Below are 24,107 nucleotides of genomic sequence, written 5' to 3' on the forward strand. Positions count from 1 at the left end.
AATTCCTCACATATTTATTACATTTCTTTATTATCTGATTTAAGAAGTGAGTTTAGTGCTTAAAGAACATGAGAAATGTTGGGAAGCGATCTAGAGAATTTCTGTTTGTGAATAAAAATGTGCATCTAGTATGATGACATTGATCACATACTCATGAGTGCTATCATCTGGATTGTTGAAGTAACAAACAATATAATAAAGGTTAAGAGAGTAGACATGGCAACAGGAGCCGGCAGGGGGCGCTGTGTGTATGCGTGTGTGTATGTGTGTGTGCGTCAGATGGCAGAGCGGAGCCAACATGGCGCCTTCAGAGACCGTGCCGCTGCTGCTTTGTTTATTATCAGCTTCTGTTCATATCAGCTCCTCCACACTTTCATCTGAGCCTTGTTACAAACCCATCAGAGACGACACACCAGACTCTGTCAAGTAAGTGACGAGACAATGTTCATTTTCCACTGACAGTGACAGTTTAATGATGTGGGCTCGTTGTTTACCTCCGACTGAGATTTGCAGATGAGATGTGACGTTACTTTCTTTTGATTCATGTTTCACCACTGAACATTTGACTTCTGACAACATGATGAGTGCACACATGCCATGTAACTATTCCTCACGTGCTGTAAAGGCTCATATTGTATTGAGTAGTGAATTTATATTTATATTATATAAGTCACCCTGGTGTGGTAACAACGGTTAATGCTGTTATAACTCATATAAACTACTCAAAATGAGTTTATATATATATATATATGAGGGATATTGAGATATGGGTATGTAATAAAAGTCAAATGAAATGTGTCACAAAACACAAAATAAAAGTGAAGTGAAACACTAAAACATCCCAACATCCATAACTTACACTGAGTAGTGTCAGTTAGGGTTTCTGGTCCCATTAACTTGGATTGTTTTCTCTACTTTACTACTTTTACTATATTATCTTATAAATTATTTCTGAAATGTGAAATTATGAACCACAGCACAGTCATAATTTTATGAAATATCTCTTAAGTTCTCCTTGATTTAATCATTTGGGTATTTGATAGAAATGTAAGTAGGGCCATCACAAGAAGAGGATTTACTGATTCACAGAGGCACCTACTTGAGTGATTTTTCATGCCTTTTCTGCATGTCTTGCTTGGTAAATCTTGGGGATTTTTCTGTTAAATTACTGATAAAATGAACTAATTTAAAAATGTGCTACTTTGGCTCTGATGCAGCATCCTCTCACACAATAAATAGCCTATAAACACTGAATAATCTGAATCTGCAGAGTAACTAGTAACTAAATTTATCAAGGTAATGTAGTGGAGAGGAAGTATCAAGTAGCAGAAAATAGAAATACTCATGTAAAGCACCTCAAAATTGTACTTAAGAACTGTACTTGAGTGAATTGCACTTCATATTTCATCACTGGTTGTTCAAACTTTTGACACAAAGAGTTTAATTTTTACTGCAAATGACTATTGAAATGAACTATTGATGTGCTTAGACCGATTAAATGTGTTAAGTCCTTCAGATAATCTCTGGCTGATTAGCTGTAATTGTACTAAATTTGGCAATTAAGGGTACTAAAGTAAAATGAATTAGATCAAAATACTTTTTGCTTGTTGTGTGATGTGTTTCTGTTACATTACAGATCTACTGTATTTTTCTATAGTCATTACGATGTAACTATGGTTTTTCCTTAAGAGGTTACAAAGTTGATTTATTGTCATTTTTTAAATGAAAAACAAAACTTAAATTAATATTAACAATCACAGCAAAACGTGAGCCTCATCCTTTACTTATTTTAGGACGCAGCCTCGCCCACACGAGTATGTGAAGGTGTCGGACCTTCCTCCGTCCTGGGACTGGAGAAACATCAACGGGAAGAATTATGTGAGCGTCACACGGAACCAGCACATCCCCCAGTACTGTGGGTCCTGCTGGGCCATGGGAGCCACCAGTGCACTAGCTGGTAACCATGGCAACAGAGAGAGGGATGGGTGGAGGAGGGAGGAAACAAGATCTGGGTAGTGGGATGGCTTTCTGTTAAATATGTATCTTTTATTTGTATTTAAACCTTTTGTTTACATGATTTGTTGTTTTGATGAGAAACCATTTCAACATGTTTATATTCGTTATTGTTATTCTTTCCCTCAAGACCGTATCAACATCAAGCGTGGAGGAACGTGGCCGTCAGCCTACCTGTCAGTCCAGAACGTGATCGACTGCGGTGGGGCGGGCTCTTGTTATGGAGGAGATCACCTGAGAGTCTACGCCTACGCACACAAGAGGGGCATTCCTGATGAAACCTGCAACAACTACCAAGCCAAAAACCAAAGTAAAAAATCTACACTCTCTAACTTCTTTGGTTGCGATCACTCTGACTGCTGTTAAATTTATACTGTATGGCCAAATGTATGTGGACACCCTGGTTCCAATTACAGAAAATCTTAATGCTTAAGCGTACAATGATATTAAATGCCAAAGTGTGCTTCCAGCTTTGTGCAAACAGTTAATGGTTGAAAATGAAAATCCCCTCATGGACAAAGCGAGGTCCATTAAAAAATAGTTTTCACAGGTTGATGTGGAAGACCCAGACCATAACTCCATGATCCAACACGAGGAAAGCAGATTACAAGCCAGACCTTATCGGACAAGAGCAGTGGCTAACCTTAAAGATGTTTTTGAGGCTGAATGGGAGCTAATTCTTTCAGCCAGGTTTTCCAAAATCATGTGGAAAGTTTTCGAGGAAGAGTGGAGGCTGTTGTAGCAGCATATACAGGATGAGTTTGGAGTGTGATGATTTAAATTAATCAATGGAAATGATCTGGAACTGGATGATAAAATAAATGTCACACTGTTCTGTAAAACATCATAAATAATCTCTATTTGTTTCAGAGTGTGAGCAGTTTAACCAGTGTGGTACATGCTCCTTCTTTGGGTCATGTGCTATTGTGAAGAACTACACTGTGTGGAAAGTGGGCGACTATGGAGAAGTTTCCGGAAGAGACGAGATGAAAGCTGAAATTTACACCAACGGGCCCATCAGGTAGAGTAAGTCATCCTCCCCAGTCGTTTCTTATTATCCGTCCGCCTACACGCTCCGTGTGAAGTAAGAGATTCAGCCTAAACTCTACACAGAGCCATTCTTAATCATAGTGAAGTTTTTATTAGTGGATACATATTTAATCATTCTTAAAACCTTTGAGAAACGTAACAGCGCTGAGTGTTATTTTATTTCACTCAGATACATCTTAAAATACAGTAAATTACATGAATTTAAAGCCTTAATGTGCTTATCTTATAGACTTACCTATTTCACTATGTATCCACTTGAATGAACACAGTGCAAGTTTATGTCACTTAACAGTTTGCTGATGTTCTTTTCCTCTCCCTGTCTATTGATAGTTTAACGACTCACATTAGCAGTTATTCTTTAAAGTTCTGGCTTTGACAGCTTTTATATTGTCTTTAAATTAATTCCATGCAGTATTCAAAAGGTCTTCAAAAAAAGTCTTCTCTGCGCTTTTGTAATATACCTGCAGATGTGTTGGATCAAACTTTTTAAAAACTTGAAATCCTGAACATAATATGTATATATATATACGTAGAGCCTCTGGGCCTGAAGAGTGATGCCAACACTGCAACCTGTCTTAAACCGGCATTCTCTCTAAAGGCCAGCAGGGGGCGACGCCACTGGTTTCAAAAAGAAATATGATTGTATGTAAGCTTATGAGAAAACGAGTCTACTTCTCACTTGTTTTATTACCTCAGTAGACGGTTTCCTAATGAGTTTATGGTCTCAAACTCTTGTTTCAAGTCTTCTTCAATACAGCATGATGTTCGTTTTGTAAATTATGGTCCTATTTAGATAAAAGTAGACGATCGCCAGGTTGCTACCTTGGCGAATTTGAATCAGGATTGAGGCGTAGCAGTGCGTATCCTCCCAACTCGACTCTCTCATCCAAAAATGGTCACATCTGGCTCAAAAAAGCAAGAGGGCGACGACCGTAAAACCAAACTCGAGGCTTGTAATTGGTTAGTCCACAACCAAGTCACGCTTACACTTGGTTTGTTAGTGCTTTTGTGAACGTCTGACTGCAGAGAAGTGTGTGAAATTTCCCTCACTACATGTCACAGGTTGGTCTCATGTTTACCACAGAAATCCGGCCAAGAAAATACACCTTTAGTCACTTATTTGAGCCCATAATAATACTGTGGCTATTATTCATTGTCGCATTTTATTGAAAAAAATAATGTGAAAAGAGAATAAGATGAAAGAGATGTTTGTTTCACACTTCAGAAACTCTCCCCTCTGTCTTTCAGTTGTGCCCTGATGGCCACCAACAGCCTGGAGCAATACTCTGGAGGGATCTTCTCAGAGTTTCACCCGCTGTCTTTGCCCAATCACATCATATCTGTGGCTGGTTGGGGTGTGGCAGAGGACGGGACCGAGTACTGGATCGTCAGGAACTCGTGGGGGGAGTTTTGGGTTCGTCTCTCCCTTCTTTTGTCTGCACCGCTCCCTGCCTGCTCAGCCTGTTGACAGTCTGACATCAGTCATCAGCTTAAATTGACACGCGTTACTACTCTGATACTCATGAATTCACTCTCTTAAGTAGAAACCTCCCAGGAAAGTGTTTTTTAAGACGTTTCACTGATGTTGAGTTTCCTGCATGCAGAATTAATAATACTGTTTTTGTTTTGTTTTCAGGGAGAACACGGCTGGGCGAGAATAGTCACCAGTGCCTATAAAGGAGGAAAAGGCAACTGGTTCAACCTGGGTATAGAGAAAAACTGTGCATACGGAGACCCTATTGTTACTTAGATGCAGAATTAAACTGATGGAAAGACTCTAGTTTTGTCATGACTTTTGTTTTTTGTTTTTTTATAATTTTGATCACTTTTTTCATATGTAAAAACGACAATTTGCTGTTTTTTCGTGGGGTTTTTGTCAAACTATTTCTTGGAAGGAAGCAGTAATAGTTGGCAAACAGGTCTCTAAAACCACCATGTGTTGTTTTTAACCTGCTTCTTGTACAGAATCAACAAACTAACCATATACTAAACGAACATACTAATAAGTGAGCTTTAGAGGTGCTAGTAGATTAATTTAGTTACCTTCAGACAGAGCCAGGCTAGCAGTTTTCATTTGTTTCTGGTCTTTATGCTAAGCTAAGCTAACCAGCTGCTATGTATTTATCTTACAAACATGACAGTTGAATCAATCTTTTCATCTAATTCCCAACAAAAAAGCATATACGCTGAATTTGACTTGCTCTATTGTATAACGTCCCTCGAAAAAGCACTTTCTGGTTAAATAAAGGTTAAATAGATAAAAATAAATTCCCAAAATGTTGAAGTTTTCCTTCAAGTTAAAGGAGGAAAGATGAGCTCCAGTCTGATGTCCACTGAAGTGTTCAACCTGAAATAAAACATTATGTAAAACCTTCCTACAGATTTATAAGTTTTGTTAGACTACGGAAGTGCGATATCAGAGCTATTCACATGGAGCGTAACCACATCCAGACACTGAGTTAAAAACAAATATTCTAATACAGAATCAGTCAATTACTCATCGGGCCTGAAAATGCCAACTGGACAGATAACCTGCTCCTGATTTAAAATTTAACCTTGAAAAAACTCACGGTCTGCTAAACCAGCAGGTTCCTCGCTTCGTATCCATTATCACACATTTCTAAAGAAACTATTTATTCCGTCAGACGACAGGCGAGCTTAGTCACTCATTTAAATTCACCTGTGGTGGAACAGCTGGGGCAGGACTCAGGAGATGGAAACTTACAGTGACATTTTTCTTCCGACACGATGCAGCACAGCGTCACAGCATAACAACAGCCTCCGATGAGCGTCTGGGGGTCGATAAGTCAGACTGATTTCACATGAATCAAATCTGTATCAGAGAACCAGCGGGTAACTAGCGGGGAGTCGTTTTTATTAACAAGCAAATGCATGCTTCACGTGGAAATGTTCCTTTTGTCGCCTTCATTTGTTCAGTTAATGACTGCATGAATCAGTGTTTCCTGCAGGTTTGATGAACAGCCATTAAGGACACTTGTGGGCAAGTCCTCCTCTGAATTTCTTCTTGAAATTTGGGGTTTTACCGACCTACTTTACACCCTGCAAAATAAAAACTACAACTTGATGGGTATTTTATAGAGTGATTCCTTTATTTTTTTACCTAGACGTTTAATTATATTGCTCATAACGTGTATGTATAATGCTATCTCAAAGCCTACTCCCCAATGTCAGCGATAGCATTCTGGTGGGGAAATACTGGATTTGTTTAATAATCAATGTTTGACAAGGATTAAGGAGAGTAACTATGAGAGACTATTTTCCTGAAAAGACCAAAACCAACAATTGATGAATCAGTATCTTTTACGTAACATGACATATCTTATATTCCTCTGTGCCATGGAGCTCCACTGTTGTCCAAAATCTATTCAAAACACATCAGTGCACCACAGTGTTGCACTGGGTTTTAATATTTACAATTTTAATAAGGTTATAATTAATGCAATCTCAGAAATATTAATGATTCAGAATATTTTTTTTTCCATAACTGAATAAACAAGCTGTTTGAAGCTGGAAAGGTGGCAGGGTCAGCCAAATATAAACAAAGTAAAACAGTATGAAGTTGTGTTGTCAACAATTTCAGTTTGTTTATTCAGTCATGAAAACAAATAGAGTTTGTTTATTTGGTCTGTTTAGGCATAACAAAGTCAGTCACTTAAGATCTAAAATTTCCTTCCCAAAACTACATAGTGCACCTTTAATATTTTCTGTTCATCTGTAACTATCTTACTCATGTTGGATTATCACCTGTTTTATTACTGCACAGCATATCAGCATATCAGCATTATAACTTCTAGGACCTTCTGTTTGTACTGTTATTGTTTAGGGCTTCTACCATTATTTTATTTATTACTCCATTATTAATGTTGTTGTTGTTGTTATTGGTTATTTTCTTTATATTCTTATATTTATGTTACTATGTGCTGTCACACTAAGAAAGGGTGCTTGAGGTGGTGGGTTGTGAAAAGATTGTAACGCTCCAGACATCATCATCGTGCTGTTTGTATACTGCCCAAAATAATAACAAAAGAATATTAATTTAAGGAAAGCCTAACAGAAAATAAATGCTGCAGAAACGTTGTCTTGTTTCCTCCTTTGTCGACGATGACAGACAGACGGCTGCTCCAGCCAGCTGAACTCGCTCGTCAGCTCTTAGTTAAAACCGGTTCCAGATGAAACTGCACTTCTACAGGGGAGCTTTTGTACACTTGAGTCACATGCATGCCTTCACTGTGTTCAGAGATTAAAAACAGTTGAAGCTGGAAGGAAATGGAAGTACAATAATGAAAGTACAGTTTGGAAAGATACGAACAGCAACCTACATCATGAATAAATTGAGATTTCTTGCATATATTAGATGTATTTATTGACTCTCTACCCACAGATGGATTAATGTAGGAGTCGGTGTGCAGACGGTGCCCTTTTCAGTTACCTTGCTCCTATACAGTACATGAGATATGCATATACAGTGCCATTAAAAAGTACACACCACCTTGAAAACAGTTGTTTTCCCCTTTTATTGCTTTCATAAAGGAATCATGGTCGATATAATTTGGCTTTTTTGACAAGAAATTGTCATCCAAAGGTCCAACCACTAAATACTGACTTGAATACTTATGCAATCACTTATTTTACAGTATGTATCTTTAATTAATTGACATTACTTTGTAGAAATCTGTTTTCACCTTGACATTAAAGGCGTTTTTTGGTAAATTCTTGTAAAAAAAACACACAAAAAAACAAATTATATCGACCATGATTCAATTTATAAAGTCTTTTTAAGTAGAAGTTGTGGGAAATATAACCTTACAGAACTGTTCGGTTTCCAGGGGGGACTCATGACATTCGTATTGGTAAAATCTTGTACACGGCCCTTGAAGAAAAAGGGTATTTTGGTCGACCTTTCACATCACAGTTTGGGGAGGCAGTTACTGTAACGGGGCACAGAACATTTTATTTTCCAGCATGCACTCTCCACTCAAAAAATGAATACTCGCCTAAGAAACTGACATTAGCCTTAACCCATTGCAATTTTTAACTGGATGTGAAGCTCCTCCGGGGTTTCTAAACCTCCCAGATTCACTGAAGACATGACCTCAATGGTAGCTCGAGACTCCGCCTGCGATTGAAACTAGGATTTGTGATGTAAAAGAGTGTGAATTGTGTTTCGGAGGAGAGCAGCTCCAAATTAGAAATGCTACTCCTGGGGGCGGGTTTGTTGGTATTAGTGGATCTCTCAAGACTTTCTCCTTGAGACTGAAATGCGAGGAGTCAAACAGAGCAGCTTTGTTATTCTGCTTCAGGCTTTAAAACTCACTTAGCTATGCATTTGAAGGGCAGTTTATAATTTGAGGCAAAGACTTTGGAGGGCTGCAAGGGCTGCTGTGAGCGGAGCAAAGCCCAGACTGCACATCTGGAGGGGGAGCAGAGTTTAGTGTCTCCACCCTCTTTGGGTTTTGGGAGACAAAAATGTTCATTCATGACCTCATACAAATGATAAGTCTGACAGTTGAGATGCCTTTCCCTTTAATCAGGCTGTTGAGCCAGTTTCACTCTGTGCTGCTGCTTCTCACCACTTCCTCTTTCTGCACCAGTCAAATCATGCACTCTGCAGCTGCAGCTGGAACAAATGTTTCAGGGTCAAGTTGAAGAAAGGTCAGGAGGAGTGAAGGGGCGTAAAAAATCCCTCCTCTACCTAATATGTGTGAGCAGAGCAAGCAGAGTTAGACATGCAGAGCAACTTGTTTAACAGGTAACTGTACGCTGAGGCCATAATTAAAACAGTATTGTCGAAAGCAAAGCGTCCCCTGTGTGAATGAGAATCCTCTCTGGTTCCAGTCTCAGAGCTGACAGACAGGAGCTGCACACACAGGCAGTCTCCTGCTGATTGGATCCCCACTCTTAATCACTTAATCTCATTTGTCCTATAGTTTTTGGCTCCTGTCCATCTGTTTGTGCTGGTTTGTTTGTGTGGCCGGCAGCCAGGTTGTCTCATCACTGATCAGATGAGCTCCTCTCAAAAAGTTTTTTTTTTACAGTTTCACAAACTGGAAAACTTTTTCCAGCGTTTCAACTTTTAGCTCGAGTGTTTTTCACCCGACCGCCTCCACCTCCACTCGCCCCCGCGCCGCGCACGCATAAACACAACTCAACCGTCAAGCCAGCCGGTGTTAGCAAGAGAGGCACCGGAAGTTGGCCGAGGTAGCTTTTAAATGTGGATGCATTTGGCAAACTTTGACAACAATAATGTGTTACTTTGAGTACTTTATGAGTCAAACAAAAAATGTGAAGGTTTCTAATAAAAAATAATAAAACGATTGACATGAGTGTGAATTCATTCAACTGTTTTAATTCATTTATTTTTACTTTTTTAGTATTTTATTGTTTGAAATGTTGTTGTGTTTTAGGAAATGTAATTTTTTCTCAAATGTTGTGTTTTGTCAAATGCTCTTGTTGTTCTTATATTCCATATTATTATATTTTGTGAATTGTTAGTGAGGCATATTGTGAAAATATTGGCAATAAACCTGATTCTGATTCTGGAGCAAAAAGTACAAAAACCTTTTTCTCTTTTGAAATTTACTGTAGAAATTAGCATAAAATAAAGTAAAATACAAGTATCACAACATTGTATTGTAGTAGGACTATACTAAAGTATTTGAGTAAAGGTTCTATATCATGTTCTGGGGTTTGTGTGTGTGAACACGTTCAGTGTGACATAGGCACGTACGTGTGCGTACGGGTCAAAGCCTTTGCCAACTGAAAGAGATTAGCTGCATCATCTGAAACACCCTGATAAGTGTCACAGTCTGCTTTCTTTCTTGTTCTTCTGTTATTTGCATCCATTAACTTCCTGTATGTCTGTGGAGCTTATCTGACACACACACACGCCACCAGCTGATGTTTTGCCACTTTGTATAGGCCCATATTTCACCAGGTATGAGATGATTTTCTTTCTTCTTTTTTTTTATTTATTAATTTTGTAGCTGTTAGTTTAATTCATATCAGTCTAACCATACGAGTTGACCTAAAATTCATCCTGGAGTAAAAGTAAAGATATTATTTTACAATATTACTTTGGTAAAAGTGAAAGTCAACCATACAAATAGCAGACTACTTGTAACTAATGTAGCTAATTATCAAAAGTATTTTTTTTCAGGCAATAAATGTCCTAAAGTATCAAAGTAAAAGTAAAAGTAAATTACACATTTACATGTATACAAATTTTGATTATTTTGATTATATGCCAGCACAAACAGGGCAGCGCTGGCAGTCCACAGCCAGCGCTTTTCTGTGTAATGACATATAATCTAGCAGCTTTAAATCAGACTTCTAGATTTAACAAAAGCTGCTTGATAAAAACCCAAAATAAAATACACCTTGACAAAGGTGCACTTTGTGACATCAGGGGCAAATGGGCAGGTGCACAAGCCCCCTTAGCTCCCCCTTTCTGCATGTGCCTGCCTGAGAGAGAGAGAGAGAGAGAGAGAGAGAGAGAGAGAGAGAGAGACCTACCTCCTGAACACAACGCAGAATCACCATCAACAGGAGAAACAGACAGGTGACAATCATTACCCACAACTCATCATTTTGTCCCCAGAGTTGATCCTCACGATCGTTTTATTTTGAAAAAGCGCTCGCCGGAAGTGCCCGCAGCTTGACGCTCGAGCGCTGACAGGAGCTGAGATTGGGGAAACCGCGGCAGGCTGCTGTCCCTGCGACTGTCCTCCACACACAGGGGACATTTTTTAACTTACCAGCTCATATTTCTCGTCAGCCGGACTCGACGCGGAGCTTTTTCTCGACTCGACTCAGAGGCAGCTTGCCATGAGCATCACACGGCTGGAGACCTGAGCAGTCGGTCTGGAAGAGGTGAAGATGCCTCATGGACCGCTCCATCACCGCCAGTGCGCCAGTTCAGGGCATCCCAAACGCCGAATAACAAAGAAATGCCGAGGTTCAACGTCAGATGGATGGTCGCGGTGCTGCTGATTCTCGTGGTCGCCGGTGTTTTCTTCTTCTGCGAGTATCTCATCTACTTCCCGACCATCCTCAAGTGCGCCTGGCCGAAGATCAGCCATGCTCGCGGCGGAGAGGGCATCGACGGCCAGCCGCTGGACTCCGCGGTCCGCGCTATGGTGCTGTCGGACACCCACCTCCTCGGAGCCGTCGGGGGACACTGGTTCGACAAGCTGAGGAGGTAAATGTCATTTTTTTTACAGTTTTTTGGAGGCAGTCCATCACCACCACCTCTCTGTGCTGCTTTTTCTCTGCAGGAATTGTAAACAAAAGCACCGAATAACGATACTTGTTGTCTCCAAAACGCGCAGGGAATGGCAGATGGAGAGAGCTTTCCAAACCGCTCTGTGGCTGCTCAGGCCCGAAATTGTGTTTATTCTCGGGGATATCTTCGACGAAGGCAAGTGGAGCTCGCAAAAGGTAACGCAGAGCTCCCTTTTACCCCCCCTCTTTGTCTGCAAAGCCACAGAGCTTATGATGATGATGATGATGATGGTGATGATGGTGGTGGTGATGATGATGCTTGTGAGAGAACAGTGCATGGATGCAGAGCACCGGCCACCATCATTTTGTGCCACCCAGGCCCGAGAGGCTGCAGGTTTTTTTTTTTTGAGGAAAACACCAATAATAACAACAGCAGCAGCTGCAGCAGCATCCATCCTGCTTTAGGAAGAAAAATAAACCCCCCCTGGGAATTCTCAGACGTCTATTACTGGATTGTCAAATTGGATCCATCATGTGAGGTAGAAGAAAGAGGAAGCTGCTGCACGGTGCAGCACCTCATTAAAAAAGGGAAACAGAGCTTGCAGACTGTAAAATCTCCACTAATCTACCATGTTCCCCCGTCAGCTTCCTCATTCATTTCAACGCTCGGCTGGCGTCTCTTGTGCAATTTGTATTCACTGGTTTTTTAAGGAAGAGGAAGGACTCAAGGCTTTGAGTCTGCAGAGAGGAACACTGGAAGTGGGTCTGCAGCTAGAGGTTGTTTTCAATGTGGACCGATCTGTTGATTATTTCTTGATCGATCAATCAGTTCGGGTTACTTGACTGAAAGTATTCAAAGATGCCGGCCAACAGTTACCGTAGAAGACATCCTTAAATTGCTGGTTTTGTTTGAAATATGCTGCAACTAACAATTATTCCATTTTCCATGTCATGTTCTTGATTAATGGATTAATGATGTGGTGCGGATGTGTTTTTGAGCAATCAAAGAGACAGATTTGGACAGAAATCTGGACCAATCTTCGTCTCAACATTTAGAATAAACAGTGATGTGATGTAACTAACTACAGTTTACTCAAATCCTGGACTAAAGTACAATTTTGAGGTACTTTACTTTTGTATTTCCATGTTCTGCTACTCCACTACATTTATTTGATAACTTTAGTTACAAGTTACTTTGCAAAATCAGTTGATGTAGTGTTGATAGGTTATTACTCATGATGTGTAACCAATCAGAAAGTGTTGCGGGTGAGAGTACAAACAGTGGTGTGTTTTTAAATCCAATCTATTTTATTGGCAGTCGGACACAAAAAAACACTGATACAGATAATCGGAAAAAATGTTAGATATCAGCCCAGATGATTGGCCCAGCCGATAATCGGTCCATTCCTGGTGCACACAGTGAGGTGGTGAGGGATGAGTTACCAGACCGTCAAGTAAAAACCCAAATATATTCAAATTAAATGATAAAAAAGAAAAAAATCTGCACATTTTAGAACCTTAAACCAGCAGATATCTGGCATTTCAGTGACATAATAATAATAATCACATGAATCTTCTGTCGGTCGATGAATTGTTTCCTCAGTGCTAATTAAAAGTAGCATCACGGAGTTGTTTACAGACACATCGGGATGAAAAACATCATGTAAAGACACAGGACCGATGTAATTAAAGGCCTCTTGTGAGCAGTTTCGGCCCCTGCAGGTGCAAAATTGAATCTGAAAGTCTGAATCAAAGCAGCCCGGCTCAGCCACCCATGGGGGCTCCTGGGTGACCCTCAGAGATCCCATTATCTCTCATGAGCTTCCCCCGGGAGTGTCTTATTAAAAGGCCTGCACTGAAACCTGCTTCAGCTTGTGTTTGTGTTGTTTTTGTGTGTCTGCAGCACTGGGAGGACGACGTGCGCCGCTTCCACAGGATGTTCAGGCATTCGACTGACACAGAACTGGTTGTACTGGTTGGAAATCATGACATCGGTTTCCATTACGAGTAAGAACATGACTACAGCTTTATAGAGTTACTGTTGTTTTTATTGTTTAACCTTTAGTCTCGTAAACAGCATGATCAGCAACCCTTGGTTGACCTGTGCGTGGAGGACTATAAGAGATAAGGACTTTTATTTCTCTACTTGCCACTTGGTGTTTGGCTTTGACTTTGACCGGAGTAGACAGGTATCAGCTGCCAGGAAATGTCAATAAAAGCCTCATTCTGTTACACCGCAGCCAGTAAAAAAATAGGACTAAAGGACATTGCCCACATGGCTTAACCATTGACAAAATATTTGACTGTGAGCCAGTTAGTAGGAAGATGTTGTATAAATGGGGTTGGACACCGTGAAAGCAGGGAGGCACCAGTGAGAACACCGAGGGGTCGTGAAGAAGAAGAAGAAAAGGGGAAAAATTATTTAAAAAAAACTCCTATTCCAAAAACGTTGGGATGCTGTAAAAACATAAATCAAACGGTTTGATAATGTGCTACCCACATACATCATCCTGTTGCCATAAACACTCAATTAATAGGCGGGAGGTTGAAAGCCACAGATAGAGTAGGTAGTTGGAAAGTGCTGAAGAACACCCTGTATGTGCTGGCATGTTTGTGGTATTTTCTTATTTAGAGAAAGAAGAACATATATAATACCAGCTGCATCCCTTAAAGAGCCACATTATACAGTACAGTTACATAAAAATAACTTGGACTTTGGATTCTGATATCTTTTAGACTCACTGTCCTCAATAAAAGACCGCTCAGCCCCGAAACAAAAACATACATTTTCCTACACTGCTTTGGTGTGAGATCCAGAGTTTTGGAGATATCAGTTGGAGAGATGTCTGATTTCTCTCCAACGTAATGGAACTAGACGGCACTCGGCTTGTGGTGCTCAAAGCGCCAAAAAAAATCAATCTTAAAAACTCAACAGCAGTGTCTCTTTCCAGAACTCATGACCCGGTTACTCAAGATAATCCACAGACCATATTGTGAGCAGTTTCATGGAGGAACTATTCTCTTTCTTTAAACTTTAAAGCTTTAAATGGACTGGCGTCTTCATATATTTCCAGCTTTATAACGTCTTTTCCGTTCCCTTAATGCCGGTAACTTAACTATTTCCTGATTTAATAAGCAAGCGTTTGCCCACAGAGCTCCAATTCTCTGGAATAACCTTCCACCACACGTACAAGCTCTGTTGACATTTTCAAATCCGGTCTGAAAACACGTCTATTTTCTCCTCATTAGGATCTCCTGACTTCACCTGCCGAATGAACTCACCTCAGCCATCTTATTAATGCTATTACCTGTTTATGTGTATTGTACTGACTGGTAAAGTGTACAAAGACTCTCTGGGTGATGTGCACTTTGAATCACTTGAAGCTGAAGTTGAGCTGAATCACGGCACAGACTGAAGTGCAGCAATAAGGACGCAATGTTTAGGTCCTGCGCTGTCATGAGCGCAAACCTCTTGTCCGGGAGTAGCAGCTCTCAACAAGGTCTGTGGATTATCTTCAGTAACCGGGTCATGATTTCTCAGAAGAGACGTTGCTGTCGAGTTTTTCAACTGTCCAGCTGTGGCCGATATCTCCAAAATATCTCCGTTATCTCTGCAACTCACGCCAAAACAATGTAGATAGATCAATAGCACTACAGGTAAGGGGAAACATATGTATTTTTAATTTTGGCGTGAAGTGTCCCTTTAAATCTGAGATGGGACAAAGTCATTATTTGCAAGTCACGAGGAAGCCCCAAATACTCACTCGTTTTGAGTCTAAACAACTCATCATGAGCTCCAAACCAGACGTATTAACAGTTTAAACTATTAAACAAAAATAAATAATGCTTTTTTAAAATGTAATGACGTTTATATTGAGATTGACATTTCATTCCTGACCTTGGAAATAAGAGTTTGTTTCATAAAGTCACATTAAAACAAATCAGTCAGGATAAAAGCTGCAGCCCTGAAAGAAGCACCTGAACCATAAACAGCGATCTGACAAACGGCGGCTAGCTCTCATGTTCAGTTCTTTAATGAGGTCATTGATTCAACTTGATGGTTATTCTTGGGCCTGTGTGTTTGTGGCGTTGTTGTGTTGGATTGCATTGTGTTGCAGCGATATTGCGTTCATTGTGTCCACCCCCTGCACGTAACACTCTCCTGTTGGAAACTGTTGTTCTTAATTTCTCAGGGGGGAAGAGGCAGTGAAAGCAAACATAACGACATGCATAAAACCCTCCCACAGTTTAGCATTTTCCGCCTGTGATTCAGAAATGTGGGATTATGTAGACGCGTAGAAGCGGCTCGTGTGTGCTTTGATTGGACTCGTGTGGCAGGAAGTGAGATGGCACAGCTCTTATGTAACGGTGACAGACAGACGTGACAGACCGAGCAGCAGATTTTTTTGCTGCCGTGTGACGAGCACATTGTGTCTCCCCGCAGGATGGACTGGTTCAAGCTGCAGCGCTTCGAGAAGGTTTTCAACGCCTCTTCCACCAGAATCGTCACCAAGAAGGGAGTCAAGTGAGTGACGGGATGACCTGCGACACCGCTGCAGGGATGTGACTCAGCAGGCGGGAAGGTCACAGGTTTAATCCCCGGAGGCACTCCGCTGCTGCAGAAGAGTGCTTTTAAACAAGTTGACAGGCAGTAAAATGGTCCAGAGGTCTTGAATATCTGCAAATAGGCACAAATAACAGACTGCATTCCTTCACAGTGTGTGCTGATGAACGCGCTGTCTTGACGTCAGCATGGATTCACATTCAGCAAGCGCTATGAAATCCTCCCTCTTATTTAGTCTTTTTGGTTATAAAAGACTCAGAAGTCTCAGTTTTCCTGAAATCTGTCAACGGAGGAAGAATAATTTCATTTTGTTTTAAAGCAAAGTTTAATATTCACCAATTCTCGTTCGTTTTGGTTGGTTGGGTTTTTGGTTTGAAAAGAAAATCTGAAACACAGGGACTTTTTAAAGAAAGTAAGGACAAAATGATTAAAAAAATAAGTTAAATATTAAAAACACCTCTTTTTAATACCAACTGAGCTAACGGGTGCCCCCATTAGCTCTGTTGGTAGAGCAGGCGTTCCTGTCACCTCTGCTGTCCTATCAATAAAGCCATACAAAGGCCAAAAATATACTCAAATACCTGCTAAAACCATGAAATGAATTCAAAGTAAATTATTATACAATTCCAAAAATAACTTGTGTTTTTAGTCTTTGTCCTTTTTTTTTGCTTTTATTATTCAGAGGTCTCCTGAAAATCAGGAAGAAAACGAATCGGAAAGAACACAAATCGTTAACGCAGCAGACGATATCTTGACGCCATTGAATTCAGTACCGCACGTAATTGACACAACGCAATTTTCCTCAAACTAATGAGGATATCGAATTAGTTGTACAAAGTCAGCAGCTACGCCCGTGTGTGATCTCAATCATTGTAATACAGAACTGCAACTTCAGCGTGTCATCTTACTGAAAAAACGGAATAAGGAACAAGTCACCTTTTATGGTGGAAGCATTAAAAGTGCAACATTCACCTGCTCTAAATTCACACTGTGTAACAGCATTCAGCGCTTTCAAGGATTGTCATTGTGCTGGTGAAGCCGAGGGCGAGACATAGCTTGTCATATTTTCTTGTCTTTGTTTTGGCAGTTTTCGTGTTAGGTGGAGTTATTTTCTGTATTACAGTTATCTGGGAGTCCAGTCACAAACTCGTCAATGCTTTGCCAGTGAAGCAGAACCATCCCTCACTCATTTAGCCTCACCTCACCTCACCCCCTACTTTGGGAACCACTGGTCTATAAAGTGTCAGAGAATGGTGTAAAATGTCGATCAGTGTGCCCCAAAGCTCAGGATGACGCCTATAAATGTCTTGTTTTGTCCGCAGCTCTAAGATGTTGAGTTTACTGTCATAGAGGAGGAAAGAAACCAGAAAATATACACATTTAAGAAGCTGGAGCTTTTTTAAAAACTTAATAGTTATTAAAAGCTATTAAACTTGAAATGAAAAGAGTCATAACCAGAACCAAATCTTTAATATATAACTGTATATTAATTATTAAAATATTAAGTATTAACCCTATAACAGTCTGTATTTTCAGCATACCATCTTTAAATGCTTTGATTGCTTTATTAAAAACCCAGGGGCACATGATTAGCTTCGTGTTGCTGCACTGTAATATATATATAGACAGGTAAATGTTTACACGAGAATAGAAACAGATTCATGATTCTTGTGATGTTGTGGTTAACGAGACAAATAACCTGTTTGCCCAGCAGTGTTGCACTGTTGTTTAATGCTACATCAGCGTGGGTGTCGTCTTAACGATTTAGATATAGCATGAGCGTGTTCTTCAAAGATCGACCCAGAACACAAACATGACAGTACGATGTGTCTCTGCAGCCTCACTGCAGCTCCTCTGGAGCTCACGCCGCAGTTACTGAGACGCTTTCTTCCCTCTCTTCAGCTTTCTGCTGGTGAACAGCGTGGCCCTGCACGGTGACGGCTGCCCCATCTGCCAGTCGGTGGAGAAGGAGCTGATCAAACTCTCCAGAGACCTCAACTGTTCTCTTCAGGTGGGAAGAAGTCAGTAGCACACTTTCACACTGTCAGCACCTCTAACACACTCCGCTGCTGCTGCTGCTGCTGCTGCTGCTGCTCATCAAGTGTGAAAGACTGGAGTCAAGAAATACACTTTTATACAAAGCTCAGTCGCACCTCCAGCAATCGTTTTGTTCTTTGCTCTTACAAATGCACATTCATAGTGGTGGCTGATTGCGAACAAGAAGGACGAGAGATATGAAATTGGAAAATGTCGGCTGGTGCTTGAGGAGGAGTTGTGGGCTCGTGGACGAGACAGCTGATGAATTCTTTATGTCGTCTTTTCTGCAGAACTCGCAGACGAGCAGCGGAGTGACGGACAGCTGTGAGGGCTCGCAGGTTTATCCTCCCACACCCCCCATCATGCTACAGGTAAACTAAGTGTGCTATGTGTTCTCTGAAAACCTAGAGCTGACCAGGCTCCTCTCATTGTTCATCAGAAGCTCTGGTCTTAAACTTTAAGCAGAGGAAGATTAAAGCATACGTTCGGTTACTCATCAAGGTTGTTATACTTATCTAAACACTAAACCAGAACTAGATGTAAAGAATAAAGAAAAATAAAACTTCTAAAACTTAATAGAATAAAAATATACATAAAAATCAGGAAAACGGATGTTTGTATGGACAGTCTGCGAACTTCACAAGCAACTACAGCAGCTGATTTATCAAATTAGGGCACTTAAAAAGAGACAGGAGGAGTCGGCTCCCTCCTCACGCTCGCAAAGACTTCTGTCAAGCATAAAATCAAACTGAGTGGAAGTGAAAAACGCCGACTATCAAGTTGTTGTGACAGCACTTTTCAAAACACGACATAAAGAAAGAAGCGATGAAAAGCTAAGAGGTTATTGTTCACTTCACCTGACCCAGTTTCTGACTTGGAATTCCGACTTGGATGACAGTTTAATTTCATTTTTTTCAAAGTTCTGAGTGCCGCATTAAAACTCGTGCCGATGGAAAGTCAGGTGAAGTTTTGTAGTCCACAAAACATTTCTGAAGTTTCACAGGAAAACAGGGTTCTCCCAAACAACTGAAATAGATGGGGGTTCTGCTGCGGGGATAAAAAACATAAAAGAGCTCCATACAGCTGGTCCAGTGTAATCAAAGTTTCCGGAAGCCCCAAGATCCTAAATTGATTTGAAAAAAATGTTATTTACACCCTTCTTTAAGTAGAAATCTTCACTGAACTGCTAAGCTAAAACCGTTAGCATGCATGTTTGTGGGTGCACAAGCTCGAGCGTGCATCGAGGGTGTGATCAGTTTGGGATCGCAGGGTCTTTTTTTTGCATTTAGTCCCCATCTGCTTCAGTTGTTTAGGAGAATGCTGCAACTCTGTTTTGCTGTGAAGCTCCAGAAATGTTTTGTGGACTACAAAACTTCACCTGACTTGCCATCAGCATGAGGGTGAGGAGATAATGAATTAAGAAGCCTGTTAAAAGATTATTAAAATGATCTTATTCCACACTGCCTGGCAGTTTCACATATACAGTGCGGTCTACAGCTGCAGCTAATGTTATTATGTGATACTGTACAGTTATAGCTACACTGTCAGACTATGTGGAATAAGATGATTTTTCACATCTTAAAGCTACACGATGAGGGGAAAAGGGAAAACTGGAAGCGGTTACAGCTCCATCTGATGTAAAGTAAAACAAAGTGGCTGAATTATTACTCTTTTTTTAGTGAAAATCGCACACTAAGACAAGCACAGAAAGCCCAAAGTGACGTCTTCAAGTTACAGATTGCTGGTCAACCAATAGTGCAAAATATGTTCAATTTACAACTATATAAAGTAGAAACGAGCAGCACATCATCACATCTGAGAAGCTTGAAGCAGAAAATATTTGGTCTTTCCTCCTTCCTCCGACTGAAACAATAACTCTACTATCAAATTGGGTGCTGATGATTAATTTCAGTTTGACTGACGAATTTATTATTTAATTACTTGTTTCAGCAAAAGTGTTAATCCAGCTTTTTGTATTTTTTTTCCAGCAGTTTCTTGGCCGCATGCGTGTTTGTTGTTGTCGCACAATATTTGGACTCTCTCAGGATCTGTGCATAAATTACTGTCAATCAATTCAATTAAATTGAGCAGCCTTTATGAGCGTGACATTCTACATTTGTTCTTTCTACAAAGCACAATTAAAGTGAGGGGAAAATAAGAACGAAAAATACCACAAAGGATTGGCTACAGTAATAGAATAAAAAGATTACTTTGGATTAATAATGTAAAAAATGTAAAACATGAATTAAGAGTCAAAATGATAACGTGATGATCTTGTTCCCCCTGTGTGCTGTCCTCCAGCACTATCCTCTGTACAGAGTGAGCGACGCCGGCTGCACTGGACAGGACGCTGCACCGCCTGCAGAGCGACACCTGCTGTTCAGAGAGAAATATGACGTGTTGTCTAAAGAGGCCTCACAGAGGGTGAGCACTATGCAGTCTCATCACACTGCCTCTGCTGCGCTCTCTCTCTCCCTCTCTCTTTCTTCTGAAGCGCCTTCGTCCAATTAAAATACAGTCTGCTGTCAGAAACAGTCCCGTATAGAAACAGCAGACGATGATGATGATGATGAAACTGATGATGTAAGCGAGCGGCAACCGGCCTCTGAGGTTTCGATGTGGGCTTTCTCTCCTCAGCTGCTGCAGTGGTTTAAGCCCCGCCTCATCCTGAGTGGACACACCCACAGCGGATGTGAGGTTCTCCATGACAACAAGTACCCAGAAATCAGCGTGCCGTCCTTCAGCTGGAGGAACAGGAACAACCCCAGCTTCATCCTGGTGAGTTGAACCGACGTCAGCTGGAGAGACCCACTCCGAAATGAGTCATTAAGACATGATATCCCGAAAAGATGTAAATATAGGATAATAACGCTAAAGCAGCTATAATCAATATTTTATAATAATAATATATCAACTGAAACTGTCTTTGTAGCCAGTTTCAGCTTATTCTTAAGCTGTCTGACTCTTAAAGGGGCAATCTGTAGGAATTTTAGTTTAAAACATTCAAAAATACTCCTACAGCTAGTTGCATGGCTAACTGAGCTAACATGCTAACAATAGCTAGAGTCATGGCTGTACAGAGAGAATACAGTTAGCAGCAGTTAGCGGTTACTCTGGTGAGAAGCTGATCCTATTTGTTGGGAGTGTGAATTCAACAGGTGGCCAATTCTTACATATTGCTCCTTTAATGTTTTGGTTCCAGAGGAGGAAAGTAACTAAGTACAATTTTAGGGACTTATAGCAAGTCCATTTTAAGCTACTCATGTTCCTCCACTGCAGATCTGAGGCAAATATTGTACTTTCTTTTGTGCTTCAGCTACTTGTTTCTTTGCAGATTCAGATTATTGATACAAAATATAATTGTCAAATTGATTATGACATAATGTTACAGATTAAACTACCCAACAGTATTTAGACTAGTTAAGAATAAATAGTGGTAACAAAGGTAGGTCAGAGTAACATTACTGTTTTCAAATGTCTCAAAACTACGCAGCCCCTAACGGTCATGGGACAAGTTTATTATTTCTTCCACTTTCCCGTAATAACAAGTTAAATTTGATCTGTTATCTCAAGATGACGAGTTATTTATGTCATTATCTCAGAATAACAAATGCTGTTTTTCCAAGATAATGAGATAACAGAAGAAATATTGTGTTTGACCCATTACTGTTTAAGGGCCTTTGTACAAAACGACCAGAACTTTGTTATATATTATGTTGAGTTGTGTACATCATCCGAAATGTTCAAATCCAGAGAAATGTGTTATTTCATTCAACATTATATAAATATACAGTAACAAGACAGAAACAGACAGAGAGGGAGACTGGACTAGGGAGAAAAGGCGTGTTAGTGTCTCGTATCTGCAGAGGACCCTGCAGCCCTCTGCCTGCATTTTCTCATCTTCTCAGTTTGTTGCTGCTCGGGACGCTTCACCACCACAAAATGTTGTTATTTGACATCCTGGTGAGACTCAACAATCAACTATGAAATCCAGATTCTACCTTTAAGTTTAAAAGTCTTTGAATTATATTAATATGACGTGAGGTTCAGTTAGCTTTGTACAGAAACAGCCGGTAGAAATGTCCTTCAGAGGGAAACTTTTTACTTTTATACATTGAGTAAAGAATGTGTGTGCTTTTGCCACCTCTGGTCTTTTGTTTTCACTGTTTTGACTGATGAACTCTGAGTGGCAGAACTTACATTTGACAATATAATTAAATCTACAACAGCTAAATGGACCTTGTGATGAGACTGTTTTCTGAAAATATGTCCTCCTGCTCCCAGAATGTGTCATGCGAGGAACCAGAGAGTTTACATTTTCTATTCTTGGAGGCCCCCTGGTGGCCGAGTGGCTCCTCTGCTGGTATTAACACTGATCATCACCTCTAACCCATGTTTTCTCCTGTTTCCTCCCCTCCTCCCCTCCTCCCAGGCCTCAGTGTCACCGGGCAGTTACGCTCTGTCCAAGTGTTTCCTGCCGGAGGAGAGCACTGTGATCGGCGTCTACTGCTCGGCCGGCGCCTGCCTGCTGCTGCTCTTCCTGGCTCACTGTCTCTGGATGAAGGGCCTGCTGCAGTGCCTCAGCCTCTTCCTGCTGGGGAAGCACAAGTCCCTGTGAACTACATTACCCAGAGCGCACCTGGACAGCAGAGCCGGTAAATAACTTGATGTGAGGATTTTGCAAATGTGACGTTCCTCTCCCGAACCGGTCCAAAATCTGTTCGTACAACCTCGATATGTTTGTCACTGTGAAGGACATGAATATATATTTTAGATGTCTTTCAAGGACTTTATCACTCCATGATGATGATGATGAGGTCATAGCCTGTGATGACGGGGCAGATGTGTGCAACAATCATCACTGGTGTTTTTAGGAGGTTTTTAATCACAGAAACGTAAACGTTTTCCTGTTTCTGGCTGAATTATTTGAAAGTTCACACACGTGGAGTTCAGTCAGACAAATCAAACGAGTACATTTTGTAAATACTAACTGTCCCTGGTCTGATTTAAGGTGGTATAGTTTAAGGTGGTTTATGTCTCCTCACTCTGATGTTAACTGTGATCTGATGTAAACACCCCGATTGTCTCACACACTGTTTGTTTCTGTCGTTGATGTTCGATGATCCACCGGTTCCTCGCTGTTTTTATGATACATATCTGAGTATATTTATTGACGACTTTCTGTGCCAAATGTTTGTGAGGGTTTTGCCAAATTGTTTAAATTTAATTTAAATTTATGACGAATTGTACATAATAAATCAGAATCTTAAGGTCTGTTTTAGAGAGTAAACTCAAGGTCGATGTGCACTTTGACTCTGTGTTATGAAGAACTGTCACTTTATGGATGAAATATTAAATATCAGGGAATGTTTCCGTCTGCACCTGACTTTTCAAAACCTGGAAAATGGCGGCAGAGGTGGACGACACATCATGGTGATCAAGAGAAATGAATGTGATGGATGCAAAATTATGTCAAATAAAAAAAAAGGAGTAAAAGCGCTACAAAATATATTATCTTTGTAAAACAGTTGTCATCTGACTTGTGTTAAAGTTTAAAAATCTCTTGTATTCATCTTCCACCAATCATTCCTTTAGGGTTGGACTAAGTTTGAGACAATATGAATTTATCAGCCACTCACTGAAATATCTCTGTGTGTGAGGCTGTATTTAGTAGCATTGCAAATCAATGAACACCAATATTGGATTTTTAGATTACTTTTCCAGTAAAATAATGACGTATGAAGTAAGTTCGCCCAAAGCGTCTTCAGGTTGCTTTGGTTTGACCAGTCCAAAAAATACTTAATTTAAACCAGGGCTGCAACTAATGATTATTTTCATTAATAATACTGTTTCATGATATATCAATTGTTTCGTCTATCAATTGTAAAATCATCCTCAAGTCGCGTCGACTCCACAGGACTGACGCCATCTTTAATGTTATTAGTACCAGCTGTTCTTTTCCTACCATGACCAGTCAAAGTGTCTGTATTTATACCACAACAACTCTGCTGAAACACAGTAAAGATACTGAATGTACCACCACCACACATGTACCTGTGTACACTGAGGCCCTGTGCATTAACTCCACTGTAGCATCCTGGACAGCAGGATGTCTACAGGTATCATACACTTTAATGCTTTTTAAGACCTTGTCACGATATGGTCAAACCAAATTTAAAGGTGCACTCTGTAGTTTTGGGGA

General features: G+C 40.4%; 2 protein-coding genes across 2 annotated transcripts; both read left to right on the forward strand.

Moving 5' to 3' along the window:
- The first annotated feature begins 280 nt into the window (after positions 1–280).
- LOC311266344 (cathepsin Z) lies at positions 281–6,154 on the forward strand. Its single transcript, XM_084368671.1, has 6 exons — positions 281–426; positions 1,794–1,957; positions 2,144–2,323; positions 2,884–3,034; positions 4,312–4,477; positions 4,700–6,154. The coding sequence occupies exons 1-6, from the start codon at positions 299–301 to the stop codon at positions 4,811–4,813; spliced, it is 903 nt and encodes a 300-aa protein (XP_084224797.1). The 5' UTR covers positions 281–298; the 3' UTR covers positions 4,814–6,154.
- A 4,578-nt stretch (positions 6,155–10,732) lies between these two features.
- Positions 10,733–23,276, forward strand: mppe1 (metallophosphoesterase 1). The gene is made up of 9 exons (XM_084368874.1): positions 10,733–11,281; positions 11,412–11,520; positions 13,208–13,311; positions 15,749–15,829; positions 17,771–17,879; positions 18,196–18,276; positions 20,207–20,329; positions 20,543–20,683; positions 22,338–23,276. Exons 1-9 carry the CDS (start codon positions 11,031–11,033, stop codon positions 22,521–22,523), a joined length of 1,185 nt encoding a protein of 394 aa, XP_084225000.1. The 5' UTR covers positions 10,733–11,030; the 3' UTR covers positions 22,524–23,276.
- The last annotated feature ends 831 nt before the right edge of the window (positions 23,277–24,107 follow it).

This window comes from Pagrus pagrus, assembly GCF_965226575.1.
Source record: "Pagrus pagrus genome assembly, chromosome: 12".
Taxonomy (NCBI): domain Eukaryota; kingdom Metazoa; phylum Chordata; class Actinopteri; order Spariformes; family Sparidae; genus Pagrus; species Pagrus pagrus.

Bases quoted from the DNA above. Each gene is read 5' to 3' on its own strand.
- LOC311266344 (XM_084368671.1), top strand. From the start codon at position 299: ATGGCGCCTTCAGAGACCGTGCCGCTGCTGCTTTGTTTATTATCAGCT. The intron at 427-1,793 runs GTAAGTGACGAG...TACTTATTTTAG, and splicing joins GACACACCAGACTCTGTCAA to GACGCAGCCTCGCCCACACG. The intron at 3,035-4,311 runs GTAGAGTAAGTC...TCTGTCTTTCAG, and splicing joins TACACCAACGGGCCCATCAG to TTGTGCCCTGATGGCCACCA.
- mppe1 (XM_084368874.1), top strand. From the start codon at position 11,031: ATGCCGAGGTTCAACGTCAGATGGATGGTCGCGGTGCTGCTGATTCTC. The intron at 11,282-11,411 runs GTAAATGTCATT...CAAAACGCGCAG, and splicing joins TGGTTCGACAAGCTGAGGAG to GGAATGGCAGATGGAGAGAG. The intron at 13,312-15,748 runs GTAAGAACATGA...GTCTCCCCGCAG, and splicing joins GACATCGGTTTCCATTACGA to GATGGACTGGTTCAAGCTGC.